General features: G+C 40.7%; 1 protein-coding gene across 1 annotated transcript in view; it reads left to right on the top strand.

Moving 5' to 3' along the window:
• Positions 1 to 13,636, top strand: part of pcsk7 (proprotein convertase subtilisin/kexin type 7) — a 225,747-nt gene extending 212,111 nt beyond the window's left edge. Inside the window, exon 16 of the mRNA XM_043676630.2 lies at positions 1,562 to 13,636. Coding sequence (XP_043532565.2) covers positions 1,562 to 1,969 — 408 coding nt within the window. The 3' untranslated portion in view covers positions 1,970 to 13,636. The remainder of the gene's footprint in view (positions 1 to 1,561) is intronic.
• Positions 13,637 to 20,081: the final 6,445 nt, after the last annotated feature.

The following is a 20,081-nucleotide window of genomic DNA, read 5'->3' as shown; positions in this document are numbered from 1 at the left end:
TTCAGACTAACTAACCAGCTGTTTCTGTTTCTGGCACCCCCATTATCTGAACGTGAAAGTCCTCCTGGCAATCATAGAATTGATGTTGACCCTCAACCTTTCAGAATGAACATAGAGATTAATTCAACGTCCAGTCCATTATGATTGACAGGATTACTCCATGCATTGCACATTGAACATACAAAGTCTGAGGGTTGGTTAGCTCAGTTGGCTGGACAGCTGGTTCGTAACCCGGAGTGACACAACACTCAGGTTCATTTCCTGCTCTGGCTGAGGGTACGATGAAAGTCCCTCCTTCTCAACCCCACCCGAGGTGTGGTGACCCTTGGGTTAAACTCAGCACTAGTTGTCTTTCTCCAATGAGAATGCCAGCCCTGTAGTCCTCTGGGACTATGGTGACTTTAACTTTACATACAAATTTATGTGTAGGCCGTTCGGTTCCTTGAGCCTGCTCCACCATTCAGCAAGATGAGAAATGTCTCCGGCCAGAGGGTGATGAATCTGTGGAACTCATTGCACAGAGTGCTGTGGAGACTAGATCATTGAGTGTATCTAAGGCAGAGATAGATAGGTTCCTCATTGATCAAAGGTTGATAAGGGAGGATGCGGGAGAATGGGGTTGAGAAATGTATCAGCCACGATGGAATGGTGAAGCAGACTCGAGATACTGAATGGCCTAGTTCTTTTCCAATGTCTTATGGCCTAAGATGCTGGTTTATCTAATTACTCCACATTTCTGCCTATCCTCATAACCTTCCACACCCTTGGTTACCTCTGCCTTCAAAATGTTCAGAGACTCTCTTTTCACCACTTTTTCAGGAATCGAACCATAAATACTCTATGAGGGTAAATAACTTCTCCTAATCCCTTCTTTAATGAGTAACCCCTTATTTTTAAACAGGGGCTCCTAGATTCTGTCGAGAGGACACTTTTTGTCCACATGCCCTCTATCAAGACTCTGCAGGATTTTACATATTTCAATTAAATCACCTCTTCCTCTCCTGAACTCCAAAGGATACAAGCTTAGCCTGTCTAACCTCTACTCATAACACATCCTCCCCATTCCAGAAGATAACTTCCAATGCATTTACATCCTTCCTTGCAGAAGGAGACTATTACTCTGTACTAGTCCAGATGTGGGCTCGGTAGTACCGCGTATAACTGAAGCACAACCTCTCTACTTTTGTATCCAACTCCCCTCAGAATAAACAATAATATTCTGTTAGTTTTCCTGTTACTTTCTATACCTAAATACTAATTTGTTGCAGTACATGCATAAGGATACCCAGATCCCCCTGAACTGTTCAAACTCTCACCATTGTAGGGAATGTTGACACAATTCCCAATAAGTCTGTGGTTCATTAAGTGCACCAAGGAATTGGATGTTCCATTTAACCAATTTGAGTTGGTGTCTGCCCTCCACATGAGTGTTAATCCCAATTCCATGTGCTCACCAAGTTCCTATAACCCTTTATCCTTCACCACCTACTCAAACATAACCAAGGTAAAGAAATGGAAGAGATGAAAATAAGAAGTTATTAAATGTATTTTCTCTTCTCAGATGCTGCTGCTACTGGGATGTTTTGCTGTCTTCTGGTCTATTTATTATACACTGGAAGTTATATTCTACTCCCGGAAGCAGTTTGAGTTCAGCTTGCTGTGTAATACATCTACCCATGGATCTTATCAAACCTTACATAATGTTGAAAAGGATGCATCGGAATTGGTGCCACTGCAAAACATGGATGCAAATGAGGTAGACGAGCGACAGATGTTGAACATCGAGGAAGCCAGTTTGGAGAAAATGGGAGAGGAGAAAGATCGAAACTTAAAGTGCGAAGTGCGAAATGTAGCCATACCAATAACTGAGCCCAGACAGAGCTGGGATTATTCAATTCCAAACCATCGAGTGGGGCATAGAAACAGCGAGAACTCTTTACTTTTCTCCTGTGACAATGAGCTGACGTAATATCAAAGGAATTCATTGCGCACCTACTTGCAGACAAGAACATATAAGCCCTTGGAAAATCTAATTGGGCAGGACCACCCTTTATAAACAGATTGAACCTGGATAATCAACCGCCACATGAACTCTGCCTGTCAGATAATAGTGGCCTCCTCAGGGTCACGCATATTTGCATCCCTGGTTCAGGACTCTGTATCGCAGAACTGGAAGTGATCATCAGAAGATCTTTTCCCGACAGAGCGCATATCTTTCCCTGTCAGTGTTTTTTTCTCTCTCTCTCTTTCTTTTCTACTCCCTTCTCTTTATCGCTTAGCAACTATCTGTCCATCCATAATGTCAGTGGAGAACAAAGTTTAAAATCATACAACACCAGGTTGTAGTCCCACTGGTTTATTTGGAAACACTAGCTTTCAAAGTGCTGCCTCATCATCAGATAGTTGTGAAGCAGGACCATAGGACACAGAATTTATAGCAAAAGATTACAGTGATACAATGATACATTGAACAACCCTAGTTTGTTAAAGTTTTTCATCTTTTAGAATGGATTTGCTGACTTTGGTTCTTTAATATGTAAGTCCCAGAGGGTGACTGTCTGTGTGGAGTTTGCACATTCTCCCCGTGTCTGCGTGGGTTTCCTCCGAGTGCTCCGGTTTCCTCCCACAGTCCAAAGAGGTGCAGGTTAGGTGAATTGGCCAAGATAAATAGTCCATAGTATTAGGTGCATCAGTTAGAAGAAAATGGTCTGGGTGGGTTATTCTTCTGAGGGTCGGTGTGGACTTGTTGGGCCGAAGGGCCTGTTTCCACACTGTAGGGAATCTAATCTAAAAAAAAGTCACATTTTCAAGATAATTTAAGGTTTTATAACAAAAGGTGACATCTCAGCTTAGCCAATGCCTTAAAGGTGTCAGATTAGAGTCTGCCTGTAACCCCCACTGAAGTGCTCCCTCAGCGGTCAGGGCCATTTGGCCTCAGACCGTCGGATGACCATCCTCCAAGGCGGACTTTGGGACGGGCAGCATCGCAAAGTGGCAAAGCAGAAGCTGATAGCCAAGTTCAGTACCCATGGAGATGACCCCAACTACCCACACTCTCTCCGTATACCTTAATTCGTTGTGAGATCAAGAATTTATCAATCTCTGCCTTAAAGATACCCAACATCCCGACCTCCACTGCGCTCCGTGGCAACGTATTCCACAGGGCCACCACTCTCCATTATCTTGTAAGTTTCTGGTAGATCTCCCCTCAACCTTCTAAACTCTAATGAATGCAATTCCAGGATCCTCAGCTGATCATCATATGTTAGGCGCATCATTCCAGGGATCATCTGTGTGAAATTAACCATGACCCATACACTCACACAGACCCTCTCTCATAAACAAGCTCTCTCTCATATGCATACACATACACCTCACACACTCACACCCATGCACACACCCTCTCACAGGTTATACCCCATCACACTCACACACACACACTTTACCAAGCTTGCACACGTGCAAACACACACGCTCTTACATGCACTCGCACTCACACACACACACTCACTCTGTCTCTCTCTCTCTCTCTCCTGCACACGCACACACATTTAAGTTTATGAGGAGAATTTGTGTTTGGAGAATTATATTTGCAGATACATTCTATTTTGCTCAAAAAGTGCACAACTGCAAGCAGTCAACACAGGCAGTCAATCCATGTAATATTTTGTAAATTCCACTTTGGCAATAGAACCAGTCTGACTCAAGATGGGGATACAGACAGACTCACACCTTTAAGGTATTGTCTGAGCTGAGATGTCACCTTTTGTTATAAAGCCTTATACAGAAGAGCCTTGATTATCCGGCATTCAATTAACCAAACTTCGGACCATTCAAATAAAATTGCAAAGTTCGGATGCGTGGCTAACTATGTTGTCCGGCATTCGATTAACGGAACTAAATACTTCCTGCCCATGTCCTTCGGATAATCGAGGTTCCTCTGTATTTTCTTGAGAACGTGACTTAAAAGAAGTTCTGGGATTTACATTTTAAAGAACCAAAACCAGCAAATCTATTCTAAAAGATGAAAGACTTAACAATCTAGGTTTGTTCATTGTATCACTGTAGCTGTTTGCTATGAATTCTGTGTCTTATGGTCCTGTTTCACAACTACCTGATGAAGGAGCAGTTCTCCAAAAGCTAGTGCTTCCAAATAAACCTGTTGGACTATCACTTGGTGTTGTGTGATTTTTAATTTTGGCCACCCCATTCTTACACCAGCTCCTCTAAGTAGTGGAGAACAACGCAGACCTCCCTATTCTGGTATTTAGCATTGCCTTCAAGTTATTTTCCTGCTATTCAGACACTTTTCACTTGCCTTTAGATAAGGGGCTTTGGAATATCCACAAACAGCTAGTTTGTTAGATCAAAGGATCATCGAGCCTTCCTTCTCCTGATGATTGTACAGTAACCAGGGCTGGAAAGAATATGGATACAGAGCCGGGTGGAGAACAGCATCAGGTGAACCCTCCATTGAGTAGTTGGACTAAGACTTGCTACATGTTTTCTTAAATTGCACAGTTCATTGGTTCCATTAGCTGGAAAGACCTTGTCTATCTCCTGAAACTGGTTTTGAAGATACCTATTGTTCTGCCAGTGTGATTCGTTATTAGACCATTAGTGTGTTAACGATATAGATTTGTTAGACATGTAATAACTCGTTGCACTGCTGCAGTTACCCTGTTCATATCGAATAGGAAATTTACCCCCACAAACACCAATGTCCAAGCTTCTGTGTCAGGTTACCTGATCTCCGCAGATAACACAGGTGCTATATAATTAGTTTCAGTATCCTGGCAGCGAACAAAAGGTGAAATCCAGCTTCTAGCTTCTGATCACTTGAAATCAGGCTTATGCAACTGAAATGGGGCTCTTCGCAAGTCTTTTGGACTTAAGATTGAACTGACTGCCAGCACCACTGCTGATGGTGGTCATGTCAGCAATAGCGTAGCAACAATGCAAAATGAATAAAATTGTGTCTTTCATCAACAGGATCAATGTGATAGTGCACGTGGCTCGGAGCAATCACGCTGAGCAAACTCTAATGCAAATGTTCTTTTCTCTTGTTTCCAAGAAGAAAGATAAAATGGCTGAGAGGTACTTTAAATAATTAGACAGTTTGAGTTACTTTGTAAGGATCTGTGGGTACACCCTTCAGTATGTTCTCGATAAGGCATTCCAGACTATAGAAGCATGAGAAAAAAATAGTGAAAATTGATTGAAATACCTCAAAAGTGATGACGAAGCTGCAGGTCAGTCTTGACATTTGAAGGGGCAACATTTATATTTTTTCTAGTCTTGTCTTTATAAGTATGCTGCTTTATTTTTCCATTTCACAAATGGATTCTTCAGATTGCCAGTTAAACTTGATTTTAGATGCTGGAATGATTGTGTTTTCAGCACAAAAACAGCATTCACAATGGGGAAATTAATTAGTAAGCCAGGCTTAATTTTGGCAGCACTATATTATTATACCGAGGATAGAGAAATATTCATGTCATATTACCACCTCTGTAAAGTTGTAAGGAGGTGTTTTCTGTTTTCTCCAATATTTATGGGAATTCTCTCTTTCAAGAAGCATCATTGTCCAGCGAAGTGTCCCTCGGGTTTCCTGGTTTCAAATATATAAAGCTCCAGTGATGTCAAAGAAAGGAAACATCTGACAGCCTGTCGTTATGCCTTTCAAATGTGTCAATGGGCTTTACGCTCTGAATTATATTTGGAATGCGGGAACTGAAATAGTGCAGGAGCGAGAATAATTGGGTCCAGTGGCTAGAGCAAGTCTGGGAGTTGAAGCATTTCAAAATGGAAGAGCTCACAATGAAATTATCCTTTCTGCTCTGTACAACTTTGACCAGAACTGATATGCTCACTGTGGAATTTATAGCAGCAGCAGGAAGAATGCTGTTTTAATATTTTAATTGAAGCACTTACATTCTTCAGCTTATCTTATTCCCACTCATCATGGAATATGTTTGTTCACTGCAGAGAAAACTGTCTACAATTTTTAAGGTCTATGATGCTTTTCCTTACAATCATTATAACATTAATGTCCAACACTTTAATGCTCAAGCCTACCAGGATAATTATGCATCATTTTAGATTATGTGTTAAAACTGGATATATCAAACATTTCAAGATTTAGTAAACAGTTAATGATATGTAAAAACCGAGACAGTGAAGGTCATGTTACAGGGCTCACATTTTTATTGTTGATGTACCTCTCTTGAAAACTATAAGTTTATTCTACCAGTCAGGGGCTGCTAAATACTTTGTGAGCTGTGAGAGGATCTCCAAAGTGAGTAGTAAAATGCTGTAGATCTGTAGAAAGGGACAGACTTTCCTGAACTGCTGTGGTCTTCCAGCACCACTTATCCAGAATCTGGTTTCCAGCATCAGCAGTCATTGTTTTTATCTGCTTGTTACTTTACTAAACACCCAAGTTTGAACTGTTCTTTAGGGAGTTTTAATGGATACCTTACTTTACTTAAAATTGTGCAATCAGTCACCTTGCACAATGATGTAACACCAATATATCACAGAAGTGTTATGGTGCAGATGGAGGCCATTCAACCCGTCATGTTGGTACCAACTCTCCAAGGGGGCATCGTGCCACTCTCCTGTCTTTTCCACAGAGCCTTGCTCGTTGTTTTTATTTAAATAATCATCTAGTGCCCTCTTGAATGCCCTAATTGAACCTGCCTTGGCTCCAAAATTCTAGGCAGTGTATTCCAAACCCAGATCGCAAACACTTCACATTGTCTTTTTTTTTGCAAATTACTTTAAATCTGTGCGTTCTCATGCTTCATTTTATGAGCAGGAACTGTTTCTCCGTACCTGCTCTTTCCAGCTGCTTCAAGATTTTGAAAGCTTACATAATCTCTCCTCTTAGCCTTCCTCTCACCAAGGAAAACAGCCCCACCCTCTCCAATCCATCCTCACTTCTCATTTCTAGAATTATTCTTTGTGACTCTGTTGTGCGCTCCCTCCAGTGCATTCTCATTCTTCCTACAATGTGATCCCCCAACTGTACACAAGACAATATAGCTGAGGTCTAACAGGTTACTTATACAAGTCTACTATCACCTCCTTGCTCTTGTACTCGATGCCCCTATTAATCAAGCCAAAGATACTATATGTTTTACCAACTACTCTCCCCACCTGTCCTACCACATTCAGTGATCTTGAGTTAAATGAATTGTGATCATATACACACAGCACCCTCAGCTCTTTTTAGATTAGATTAGATTAGATTAGATTAGATTAGATTACTTACAGTGTGGAAACAGGCCCTTCGGCCCAACAAGTCCACACCGCCCCGCCGAAGCGCAACCCACCCATACCCCTTACCTAACACTACGGGCAATTTAGCATGGCCAATTCACCTAACCTGCACATCTTTTGGACTGTGGGAGGAAACCGGAGCACCCGGAGGAAACTCACGCAGACACGAGGAGAACGTGCAAACTCCACACCGTCAGTCGCCTGAGGCGGGAATTGAACCCGGGTCTCTGGCGCTGTGAGGCAGCAGTGCTAACCACTTTAGAATTGTACCACTTAACTTATGTTGTCTTTTCATGTTCCTCCTACCAAAATGCATCGCCTTCCACTTCCCTACATTGGAACTTCATCTGCCACAAATCCATCCACTTGTATCAAGTGCAAAATTTTAAGTTGTTCCCTACCCTCCATGATCTTGCACATTTCTGTGTACCAGAGAAAGCAAGGGTCCTAAAACAACCCCTGGAAAATTCTGTTTTCCCTGAAAAACACCAAAACAAAAAATATCCATTGACCATTTCTCTCTATTTCCTATCATTCCACTAATTTTGTATCCACTTTGTTACCATTCCTTTTATTCCGTGAGCTGCAACTTCTCTGACAAGTCAGTTGTATACCGAATGATTTCTGTTAGTCCATATAAACCACATCAACAGCATTACCCTGACTGAGCCATTCTGTTATCTCTTCAAAAAACACATGTACATTAGTTACAAATTATTTTCTTTTAGAAATCCACTTTTCCTAATCAACCAACTGTCTTCCAATTCTATCCTGTACAATTGTTTTTCGAAGCTTCCCTACCACTGAAGTTAAACTGACTGGGTCTGTAATTGCTGGCCTTATCCTTAGAACCTTTGTTGTTGAACAAGGGCATGATATTTGCAATTCTTCAGTCTTCTGAAATCTTACCTGAGTCAAGGAGGACGGAAAGATTATAGCCACTACCCCTGTAATGTCCATTCACTTCCCTCAAATTCCTTGGATGTATCGCATCCTGTCCTGATGCCTTGTCAACTTTAAGTACCAACAGAATATTCAAGTCTTCTTACATATTAATTTTGAACCCTTTTTTTTAGATTACTTACAGTGTGGGAACAGGCCCTTTGGCCCAACAGGTCCACACCGACGCGCAACCCACCCAGACCCATTCCCCTACATTTACCCCTGCCCCTTACACTACGGGCAATTTAGCATGGCCAATTCACCTAACCTACACATTTTTAGACTGTGGGAGAAAACCCACGCAGACAAGGGGAGAATGTGCAAACTCCACACAGTCAGTCATCTGAGGTGGGAATTGAACCCGGGTCTCTGGCGCTGTGAGGCAGCAGTGCTCACCACCGTGCCACCCATAACCCTTGTAGTGACATTCTTACCATTTATATGCTGTTGAAGACTTTGGGATTCCTCTTTATGTTAGCTGCCAGTCTTTTCTTAGAATTCTTCATCGTTTCTCTGATGTGCTGTTTCACCTCCCCGCTGAATCTTCTGTGTTCCTCTTGCTTCTAAACTGTATTTTCTCCCTGACGCATGTCGAACATACGCCTTGTCTTTGTCTTTGTCTTAATTTCTATCTCCTGTGTCATCCAAGGCGTTCTGGATTTGTTTGTCCTTCACTTTGCTCTGGAGGGAATAAACCTTGACTAGACCTGATCCATCTCCTCATTGAATGTGACCCATTTCTCATCAGTGAATGAAGATATCTTTTCATCTAGTGTTTTCAATGTCAGTCACTTGACCAAGTTTTCATTTCCTCTGGTAAATCTATTGGTTGATATGTCTGCATTAAATTCACCCATGCACAGAGTTTGTGACATTGTTTACTTCTTAAGTGCCACACACAGGAAAATGTGTAAATGAGTGTATTAAGCAGAGAAAATTAAACTACCAAATCATTAGCAGAAGAGGTGGTACAAATGTCAGTATGGTATTTGATGCAGTGTATGTAATGTGCGGCAGTATCTGTGCAATAAGTCTAACATATAGAACTGCATTATGAGATTGCATGTAGTGGGATGATTGCAGGAATTTGCTTTCACCATGTTTTAATGAAAAACTCACATCTTTGTGTTGCTTTGAATAGGGGTACAGTTTTTGTTGGTCGAACAAATTTGACAAAACATTGTGTTCGGGAAAACATATGTGGTAGGTGATTTTCTGATCGCAAACTAATTGTTCGGCTAGCCTTGATGACTTATGGAGTTACGGAGCACTGCAGCAGCAAAACATAACCCCATTTCATGCTGGGACATGGATTCCCACACATGAGACTCCCTCACATGCCCTTCTGAAGCACCTATCTCAGCCAACTCAATGTCATGTGATCCTCAATAGGGGACAGAGGAGAGATGGCAGCACTTAGCTGTTGAATACCCAGTGGTCAGTTTATAGTGTTGGAACCAGGCGTTTCCATCAACTGAGTTGGGCACTTGAGCCGTGGAGATTAGAATAATTAATTAGTGGAGCAAGCAATGGGGGCGAAGAGTATGTGTGTGTGTTCCAGTGAGAAGATAACATTGATGTGAATAAGTAAAGTTTCCTTTGAACATCTGGCAGAGCAGGGTGAGATGAAAGGCTAACTATGCTATAACTCAGAGGGGCGACATTGGGCTGTTGCTTAAAATCTGTGTGCTGTCAGGGGGCTGTGGGTGAACTGAAAGCAATGAGGCAGGCTTTTAGAGGAGGGAACACTTCATCAGTTAGCTCACTCTGTTGAGTCATATCATGACCAGGCGATGACTGATATAAATTGCACATTTCTGCATGCAGTTCCCGTTACATATGTGCTGCCGAAACTTAGGGACTTTCTACAGAAATGGCGACTTTAACATGAGGTGATAGCCTAGAGTGAACTTATAGGTTGATTTTTATTTCTGTCAACTTTGTACAATTTATTTTAAATAGAATGCTGCAAATGATGGTTGATCTGATATTTTTGTGTAGATGACACTTAGTAAAAGTCATCCTTACCTGTTAAAATGAAAGACTTTTTTTTGTAAACTAAATATTGCATTATTGATGGAAATCAGATTTTGAAACTGCAAACAGTGAAAATAGCCACTCAGCATCTAATCATTGCTCTCTGTTAAATGATCATTTAATATATTTTAGTAAAATTTCCCCTGTCCTCAGGTTTACTGAAGAGGTTAATGCACTACTGAACCTGTCATCAAAATATTGTGTTTATTTTCCCTTTCAAAGCTCCTTGAAACTGGTACTAATACCAAGACATCATTGTTTCTGCCTTATTTGATCTACAACATGCTTAAGCTATTCTGATTTGTGGTTTGAGGAAAATAGGGTAATAAATAGTTGAAATAATTGCAATGTGTTAAACTGCTACTCAATAGAATTGTATGTAACAAGTGTCTGACGTTACAGCTGAGGCAATTACAATACTCCAATTTACTGCCTTTCTGGTATTTATTTCTCTTTTCTCCAGTGCTTGGTGTAGAGTTGCCAATCGCCCTGCAGTCTCTTGTCCTGCCCAGGAATTGCTGTTCATTTTAGTACTTCCGATTTTCTTTTCATTGGGTTTTCTCCAATCTGATTTTGTCCAATGAATGATTTGCTGGGAGTTCCCAGTCCTACCTGATTATTCCTAGTCTCCGTTACTATGGTGAACTCTTCATGGCTATGTCAATGATTGAATGGATTAATAACAACCATAATGAAAGTGAGAGCTGAATTCCAACTACCCAGGAAGGGGAAGAGCATTTTATCATTGAATTCCTACATCAACTGATTTCGGCAACTTTCTGATTCAATTGAAGGTCAGCATTGCTTCAGATGGAAATAGAGTAAGGTTAGGGTTAGAGTCCAGCTATGACGGAATGAGCTACCTTAGCCTTTTAGAACAACACTTGAAGTGCATAGCATCCAAGGCTATGGGTCTAGTATAGGAAAGTGGGACCAGAATGTTTTTTTGGATTAGGTTGTATTGTCACACGTACTGAAGTACAAGGGTACACGTGTACAGTGCAAAGTGTACACAGTCACCATTTCTGGTACAAATCTGAGTTAGAAATGAGAAAGGAGAGGAAAAGCATAGCAGGTCAGGCAGCATCCGAGGAGCAAGAGAGTCAGGAATGTCTCCTCTCGTCGACTCTCCTCAGATGTTGCCTGACCTGCTGTGTTTTTCCAGCACCACACTTTCCATTACAGCATTACACTCCTTCTAAAGCAGCGAAAGAGGGAGAGAAAATAAAAACAGATGGAGCAGATGAGTCCGTGCTGTCCTTCACCTCAAGGCCAGGAGTCCATGCTGCTCTTCACCTCGAGACTGCACAGACTCAATGGGTCGAAGGGTCTTTTTTGTACTGTGTGATTCTATGAACCAGTTAGTGTTCTAACCAGAAAATAGGAATCTAAATTAGACATGGAAGCATTTGTATCACATTTCCTGAGTTGATTTTGAAAGAAGTCTGCTTTATATATGGATATATTTTTGGACAAATTCCACTGTCTTTTTGCCTGGTGTTTCTTGTTGCCTAAAGTGGGAGTATCAATACTGCTTAGCGATTCCTGGTTCGTTTAGGCCATTCTTCATCTCGAGTTTTGTTAATGCAGAGTTGAGAGTTAAGCTCATTTCAGAAAGGGAGAACGATGGTGGAAAGAAATACACATGGTGCACCCTGACATGATTCTGAAGCTTTTGTAGAATTTCTTGAGGTTGACCTGAAAGTATTCAGATTGTTTGTCCTTGATATTTTTCTCCTGTCTTTCTGGAGCTGCGGACCCATAACTGCAGGAGAGAGAAGTGGTGGGGATAAACCTTGGATTGTCTAACAAAGTGGAATACATTAATGTAGGGTATTTATTCAGCTTTTAGTGAGTGTGATGGGATTTCCTCCTAAGTAACATCATGGAGTAATAATGAACTACTCTACACATATTATAAGCTGGCATGCATGCCCTTCTATGTTCAAGCAGTTTTAGACATTGTACAGTGCTGTTGTTATGCCTGACCCAGGGTGATTAGTACTGTCTGGCTTAAAAACACAAAACCTAATTATACTGGAATGGTAATAAACAAATGGGGGAAACATGAATTCCATTTAGTCTAAATAGCTCTTATGGTCAACATTTTGCTATTTGTTTTATCTAACATACAGTATTTGTTAGGAATCATTCAAGGCAAAAACAATTTAGGAGGGACCTGTGGGCAACATTTTCACGCAGGGGGTGGTGTGTATATGGAAAGGCTGGTACATGTGCAGCATTTAAAAGGCATCTGGATGGGTATATGATTAGGAAGGGTTCAGAGGGATATGGGCCAAGTCCAGGCAAATGGGATTAGATTAGGTTGGGATATGGTCGGCATGGATGAGTTGGATCAAAGGGTCTGTTTCCATGCTGTACATCTCTGACTCTGATTCTATAACTGAGTGGCAATATTTGAGTGCACATATATCGATCAATAAAAATTCAAGAGTTTAGTGTATTGAATATTTCACAATGTTTTCAGTGGAATAACATTAAGAACAACTTTGTACCTGATGTACAAAGTTTAATTTTTAAAATACTATGCAATGTACTCCTCCACAGTGTTGCCTTCATTTCTGAAGTTACCAAGGAAGGTAATAGCTGTATTGGAGAAATTAGCCTTTTTTTTTTTCCGTTTTATAACGTCGTTCCTCGAAACTTGTTTCCGGATGGATACTGACCTGAGGGTATCTCTCGGCTGTGGGGTTGGGGAGAACCATTGAGCTTCCTTTGGCCATCATCAAGCACAGTCCACTTTCAGTGCAGAGTAGGCGCCTAAACCAACGCATGCAGCATCTGGTAACTCTCATAGGAAAGCTTTCCAGAATGAGGGCCAGAAAAATTCATCACAACTATGGCATGCAGACTGAAGTGGCAGGCAACGAGATCTTACTGCTGTTCCATCAGCTACCACTTGAGTTTTCGCCAGACATTTTGAAAAAGAAATATCAGGTTAACAACGATTTATTTTCTTTGAAGAAGGGGAAGAAAGTGAAACACCAACAACTTTAATAAATTGCAATCTATGATAGATGGTGTTTTTACTTTTAAATAAATACCTTGGTTGATCAATTTTTTAAAAAAATCTCTAAAATTTGGCTCTGGTTTATATATATATACTTGTGTATATACAGATGTCTCTATGAATAACTACATCTTTGCTTGTGCTACTTAGAGGTGCAGCAAGATATTCAGATGTAAAATAAATTATTTTGCTGTGAGTCCTTCATGCTTTTGTTTTTGAGAATTGAGTTTTCAAAATAGTCAAAGTTTTATCCCTTTGGTTCTGTAATGTTGCCAGCAAATTGTACGGTACTAACCACAATACTGTGACAGAAACTAAAGGCAATAAAGTTTATCAAAGCAACTCTGGCAGAGCCTGTTCTTTATGGAGTGACAGAAGTATTACTTTAAAATGAACATTTGAAATATGCACGTTGAATACAATTCAAGCATGTGGTTCTCCATTTCTCAGAGTTCATAAACCATCTTTGTTTACAGATTCTTAACACTGACAATCTCAACATTTGCCCAAGTGGAGATTAACATATACATTCTGTCACTCACTGTTCTGTGTATACCTCTGCCCAGAGCCAGTTATCAGTAAATGTGTCGAATGAACTTCCAGAAGAAGTGGTGGATGTACAACATTTAAAAGACATTTAGATAAGTACATGAATAGGAAAGGTTTGGAGGGATGTAGGTCAGGATCAGGCAGGTGGGACTAGTTTAGTTTGGGATTACGTTGGGCATGGACTGGTTGGACCGAACAGTCTGTTTCCACGTTGTATGACTCTATAGCATTCCTCTAAGAAGCCCCATGAAATGTGACACCTTTCAATCGGGTATAACTAGGTTTTGAATTGGGGATCTGTCTAATAACTATTGTTGAATAACAGATCTGGTATGGAGGCAATAATTTTATATTTTTGGAAGTCATAAAATGTCTTAATTTAGTTTAAGTTCCTGATCTTTAAAATGGTTTCATGATATTTCAGAGTCCACCCTCTCAATCCAATTTTTAAAGATCATTGATTTTAGTAGATTTTTGGCTGTGAGAATTCTTTATTGTGACTGCTGCTTGGTCAGCTTGCTATATAACTCCAGCTCGACATGGCAAATTACCATTAAAGATTGTTAGGACTTGCTACACAGTGGAGGGTGAAAATTCTCAGCATAAACATCATTAGATATTTTTTGAGGTTAACAGTATTTACTTTGCCTCCAAAGTCAACAGATTACATTGAATCATAGCAACTGCACTCGAGCTACAAATCTTTACAAAACCTTAATTTATTTCCTGTCCCTAGTTGCCCTTGAGGTGATAGTGAGCTCCCTCTTGAACTGCTGCAGTCCATGTGTTGTAGGTAGACCCACAATGCTGTTGGAGAGGAAATTCCAGGATTTTGACCAAGCAACGTTAAAGGAACAGCAATATGATTTGAAATCAGGATGGTGAGTGACGTGAGAACTTGCAGGTGCTGGTATTTTCATTTATATCTGTTTCCTTTGTCTTTCTGGGTGGCAGTGGTACATATTTTGGAAGGTGCTCTTTAATAGCCTTGGTGAATTTCTGCAGTGCATCTTGTATATAGCATACACTGCCGCTACTGAGTGTTGGTGGTGGAGAGAGTGGAAGTTTATGGATGTGGGGGCAATCACACAGGCTGCTTTGTCCCAGATGGTATCAAGCTTCCCTTACTGAATAGTCTCATTGATTGTGTTTCCTAGTAACAAGTATAAAATGCTGCATCTGCATTATTATTATAATATTACTCCAAACCTCTTAATCCACCCTTGAATATAATCACAGAATCGAGAACCAGAAGGCCTGATTCATCACACAGCCACTTATTCTGGAACTAGTTATAAATGTAGCATTAGCATACCATCACGATAATGTTTCAGTCAATTCAGTTAACTGTTGTGTTGTCAATGTGCTCATTCAAATAGTGATCGTTACCAATCGAATTTCTCTCAATGATTGTTTGATAGAGCAAGAAGCTTGCAAAAACTAGTAATCTGAAACGTCAAAAAATGCAAAATGCTGACAGCACCTGAAAAGAGAATTGATGAAGACTTATTTCCATTTATCAGACATATTTCTGATGTCGCAGTGTTTTCTTTTGCAAATCCTGCGAAATGCTGGAAAGTCGTGAATTATGGTGTCAAGCTTCGGGAATATTGTTGGAGTTGACTCACCCAGTCAAGTGGATGCATTCCTGACTTGTGCTTTACAGGCAGCAGGCTTTGGGGAGTTCAAGGCTGAGTTACTCAATGCAGGATTCATAGCCTCTGACCTGTTTTTCTAACTATTCATATGGCTAGTATGGTTCAGTTTCTGGTCAATGGTATTCCCCAGGATGTTAATAATGGGAGTCTCAGGGATGGTAATGCCTCTGAATGACAAATGGCAATGGTTAGTTTATCTCTTGTTGGAGACAGTCATGGTCTGATATTTGGTAAAAACAATAACTGCAGATGCTGGAAACCAGATTCTGGATTAATGGTGCTGGAAGAGCACAGCAGTTCAGGCAGCATCCAAGAATTTTTTTTTATTCCTGATGAAGGGCTTTTGCCCGAAATGTCGATTTCGCTGCTCCTTGGATGCTGCCTGAACTGCCATGGTCTGATATTTGTGTGACTCAAATGTTAATTGCCACTTGATAGCCCAAAACTGGATATTGTCCAGGACTTGCTTTATTTGAGCATGGACTGCTTCAGTATCTGAGGAGTTGCAAATAGTTCTGAACATTGGTGAACATCCCCATTTCTGACTTTATGATGAAGGGAACATCATTAATGAAGCAGCTAAAGATGGTTGGGTCTGGGACACTGCCCTGAGGAAATGCTGCAGAGACATCCTGGTGCTGTGATCTCCAACAATGGCAACCATCTCCCTCATACTAAGTATGACTCCACCAGAAGATTATCCCTTGGTAATTGATAAATTAACCAAATGTAGACAGTGAGCTATGAAGTTCTGTCAAATAGAAGGTTTGGAGCTTGTATGCATGAAGGGTCATAGCAAGGATAAAGGGATCCCATTCATATTGTTTGTCATTACAGATGCCCCAAGCATCCTTTTGTGTTAATATTTGAGCATGAAGTGAGAGGCCCTTTGAAATTAATGAAGAAAAAAATGACAGGGTCACAACAACTCTTCCTTTCCTGATTCCCCTCCCCCCACACACTCCAAACCCGCCAAAATATTTCTGATTCCTATCACTCAGTAAAGAACATCTGCACCACTTACCAAAAATGCAGGAAAGAGATCAATCATTCAATGTGAAATGAAAAGTCAACAGTCCGAATAGAATATTTCTTTTAATTTTTCATCTCATTTAGAGTCATAGAGTTACACAGCACAGAACCAGATCTTTTGATTCAAGTTGTCCATGCCAACAAGATATCCCAACTTAATCTAGTCCCATTTGCCATAATACATGGGTTAATTTAGCCTTTAAAAATCCCTTAACAATGGCTTATCCTGACACAAATTTCCAGGATCTCTGGGAGCTCAGTGAAACCTTTCTACAAAAATCATACAAACTGTGACCCTCCACCACCATTCCCCCAAGTCTAGCAATCTACCTTTTCAAAGCCCCAGGTATCTCAGACCTATTTTGAATTTCAAGAAAGACCATTGACCAGAAATGATAACTTTGTTTCTCGCTCCTCAGATGCTCGCAGCCCTGCTGAGTAGTTCCAAGTTTCCAATTTTACTTCCGATTTCCAGCATCCACAATATTTTGATTCTGTTTTTTAGTTGCTGATTTGTCCTCTTTGAGTTTGTGGATCTGGAGGTTTGGAAGTGGTTACTCTTAGTGGTGGATGGATGTTAAACTGGAATACAAATAACAAAGAACAATATACACATGAACAGGCTCTGTGGCCCTCCAAGTCTGCACTGACACATTTTGCCCTTCCATACTAAAACTGACTTCACTCACAGGATCCATATCCCTCTATTCCCTTCCTATCGATGTATTCGTCCAGGAGCTTCTTGAATGCTGCTATTGTGTCTGCTTCCACCACCTCCTCTAGCAGCATATTCCAGGCACTTACTAATCCTTTGTGCAAAACCTTGTTTCGTACTTCTATTTTAAACTCCATCCCCCACCCCCGCACCTTGAACCTGTGTCTGCATGACACTCCATCTGCCATTTTTCTGCCTATGCCTGCAACTGATCTATATCCTGCTGTGTATCCTCTGACAATCCTCCTCAGTATCGGCAACTCCACCAATCGTCATATTGTCAAGATCAGGTGTACCTGCCACTTGAGATAGATGATTCACATCACCACCTCAACTCTGTACATATGGCATGGGTTCTGCACTATGTTAGTTCATTCACCATTTCATTTCCCTCAGAAAGAATAGGAATTTCTTTAAAAACGTTTTAAAAATTTACAGAAAGCGTTATAGAAAGTGCAGATGATAAGAAAGCTTTGTATTCCAGTTAATGTTCTTTTTTGCTTAACAGACCTAACCACACAGTTTAATCAGATTAGTTTCTCTTCAAATGCACGTTATCTTTGTGAACAGTACCTCCTCTTTAGCAAATAACTTATTTTTTGATTGTCAGTACCTTGTCTTAATTATTGTTGCTTTAATTAGAGATTTCTGGTAACTTATGTTTCACCTGCTTGAATCTTGCCCATTTATATATGAGCATCTTAATATGTCTCCTTTATTCAAAAATCACCACAGATCAGTCACACAGTCCAAAGGTGCAAGTTGAGCTGAAAATGTGTTGCTGGAAAAGCGCAGCAGGTCAGGCAGCATCCAAGGAGCAGGAGAATTGACGTTTCGGGCATGAGCCCTTCTTCAGGAAAGGTGCAAGGTGCCTTCTTATAACATAGCTAGTGGCCTTTCTGAGTTCATTGAATCCTTACAGTGTGGAAGCAGGCCATTCAGCTCATCGAGTGTACACCAACCCTCTGAAGAGCATATCATACAGATCCACCACCCCCTACCCCAAGACCCTGCCTTTCACATAGCTGAACCATCTAAACAGCAGATAAAACAAGGAATGATCTGAATGATCAGAAATCAAATGTGTTCTCCCAAATGTGAATCATCGTTTCTATAGTTCTGATACAGATGAAGTAATGAGAACAACCCTAGGCTCAACCTCATATAGGGTAAGTTTGATACATACATAAGTTATTTTAACATTGAAAACTCTTGTGCTCTGTAGATGCCCTGTAGCCATATCTTAAGTTTATGAGCTCATACCAGTGTGAAGTCCAATAGGATTTAAAGTAACATTGTCATTGGCCTTGTACCAGCATTATCCTTGTGTAAACACTCAGCTAGGCATTCTAGCAACCAGCCAACTCATCATGCCTCTGCTCGTAATAAGTACTAACTCACCCTTTCTCTTCGTACAACCTCAGATTTTACCACAGCCCTAACTTTTCAGTGATTCTTTGATTCATTTTCAGAACAGTCACTGGGCTGAAATTCATTCCTTGATGTGAGTAAAACTTCGAGAAATCTGTCCAGATCCAGAATTGAAACCAAGAGCTCCTTTTGGAATTCCCCCGCAGCACACAACAAAGAACAAGCAGCTGACAGTTTAGCCTCTTAAGCCAGCCCTATCGTTCAACATTCACACATGACATTCTATCCCAATTGTGAGGAAAATGCACAAGATTGGTAATTGCCAATGATGGTGATGTTGCAGCCATGGGCACATTAGTGGAACATCCAAACTTGCATGAGGTGTAGTTTATATCACTCACCAATACAATGTTCAGCATTTAGGGACATTTACAAGCTAAGAGGACATTGGACTAAAATGTCCTCTCAGGGGCTTGAACCATATGGTACAGTACACACAAGATATTCAAACTGCTTACAACGAGTCTGACAGCATTATCCATCTCAAATGCTGATATGAGTCCTTGGGATGGACATGAGACACTTTACATTGTAGAAACAGATGGATCTTTTAACATCCAATATGCACAGATCAACACACTCACGAACTATGGGTAACAAACCTCGTCACTTGCAACACTAAAGATTTCAGACTGTAATATCAATCTCATTCATTCTGAGCACAACCAAGGGGAACATACACTCCTTCTGGTTTTTCAGAGGTGAATTAAGACTCTCCAAGAAAGCAATTTACACCAGTCTCAATACTCAGACAAAGCATGATTCCTGATCTGTCTTAAATAGACAACCCTTTATTTCAAGCCTACAATCCCTAATTCTAGAATCTCCCACATAAGGAACCATCCTTTCCACATCCACCTGGTTAAATGCCTTCAGGATCTTATATGTTCAATTAAGTCATCTCTGGCTCTTCGAAGCTCCAAGTGAAACTGGGTCCAGCCTGCCTAGAATTTCCTCATAAGGCAGTCAGCTCATTCCAGCTGAGAGACTAGTAAACTTTCTCTGGACTGCTTCCAATGAATTAGCATCCTTCCTTTAGTGGCCAATACTCCAGATATGGTCTCAGCAATGGCCTGTATATCTGCACATAACCTCACTACTCTCACATTCTATACCAGTCACAAAAAAAAACATAACATGGTTTATTTCCTGATGAAAGGTCCAAACCCGAAACACTATGTTCCTGCTCCTCCAATGCCACCTGACCTGCTATGCCTCCCCGGCTCTACATTTTATCAACTCTGACTTCCAGCATCCACAGTCCTTGCTATCTCCAAACACTATCTGTTAGGTTTTTTTGATTACTTGCGGTACTTTGATACTAATCTTCTGCAATTCATGCACTAGGAAACCCAGATCTTAGATTACAGGAAACTCCTACAAATAATGCAAAATGGTGGCT

This window comes from Chiloscyllium plagiosum, unplaced genomic scaffold (genome assembly GCF_037043375.1).
Source record: "Chiloscyllium plagiosum isolate Xiang-an unplaced genomic scaffold, Cpla_swu_hap1 HiC_scaffold_29, whole genome shotgun sequence".
NCBI classification, from domain to species: Eukaryota; Metazoa; Chordata; class Chondrichthyes; order Orectolobiformes; family Hemiscylliidae; genus Chiloscyllium; species Chiloscyllium plagiosum.
Note: the sequence above shows the minus strand (reverse complement) of the source record. Positions and strands in the feature narration are given on the sequence as shown.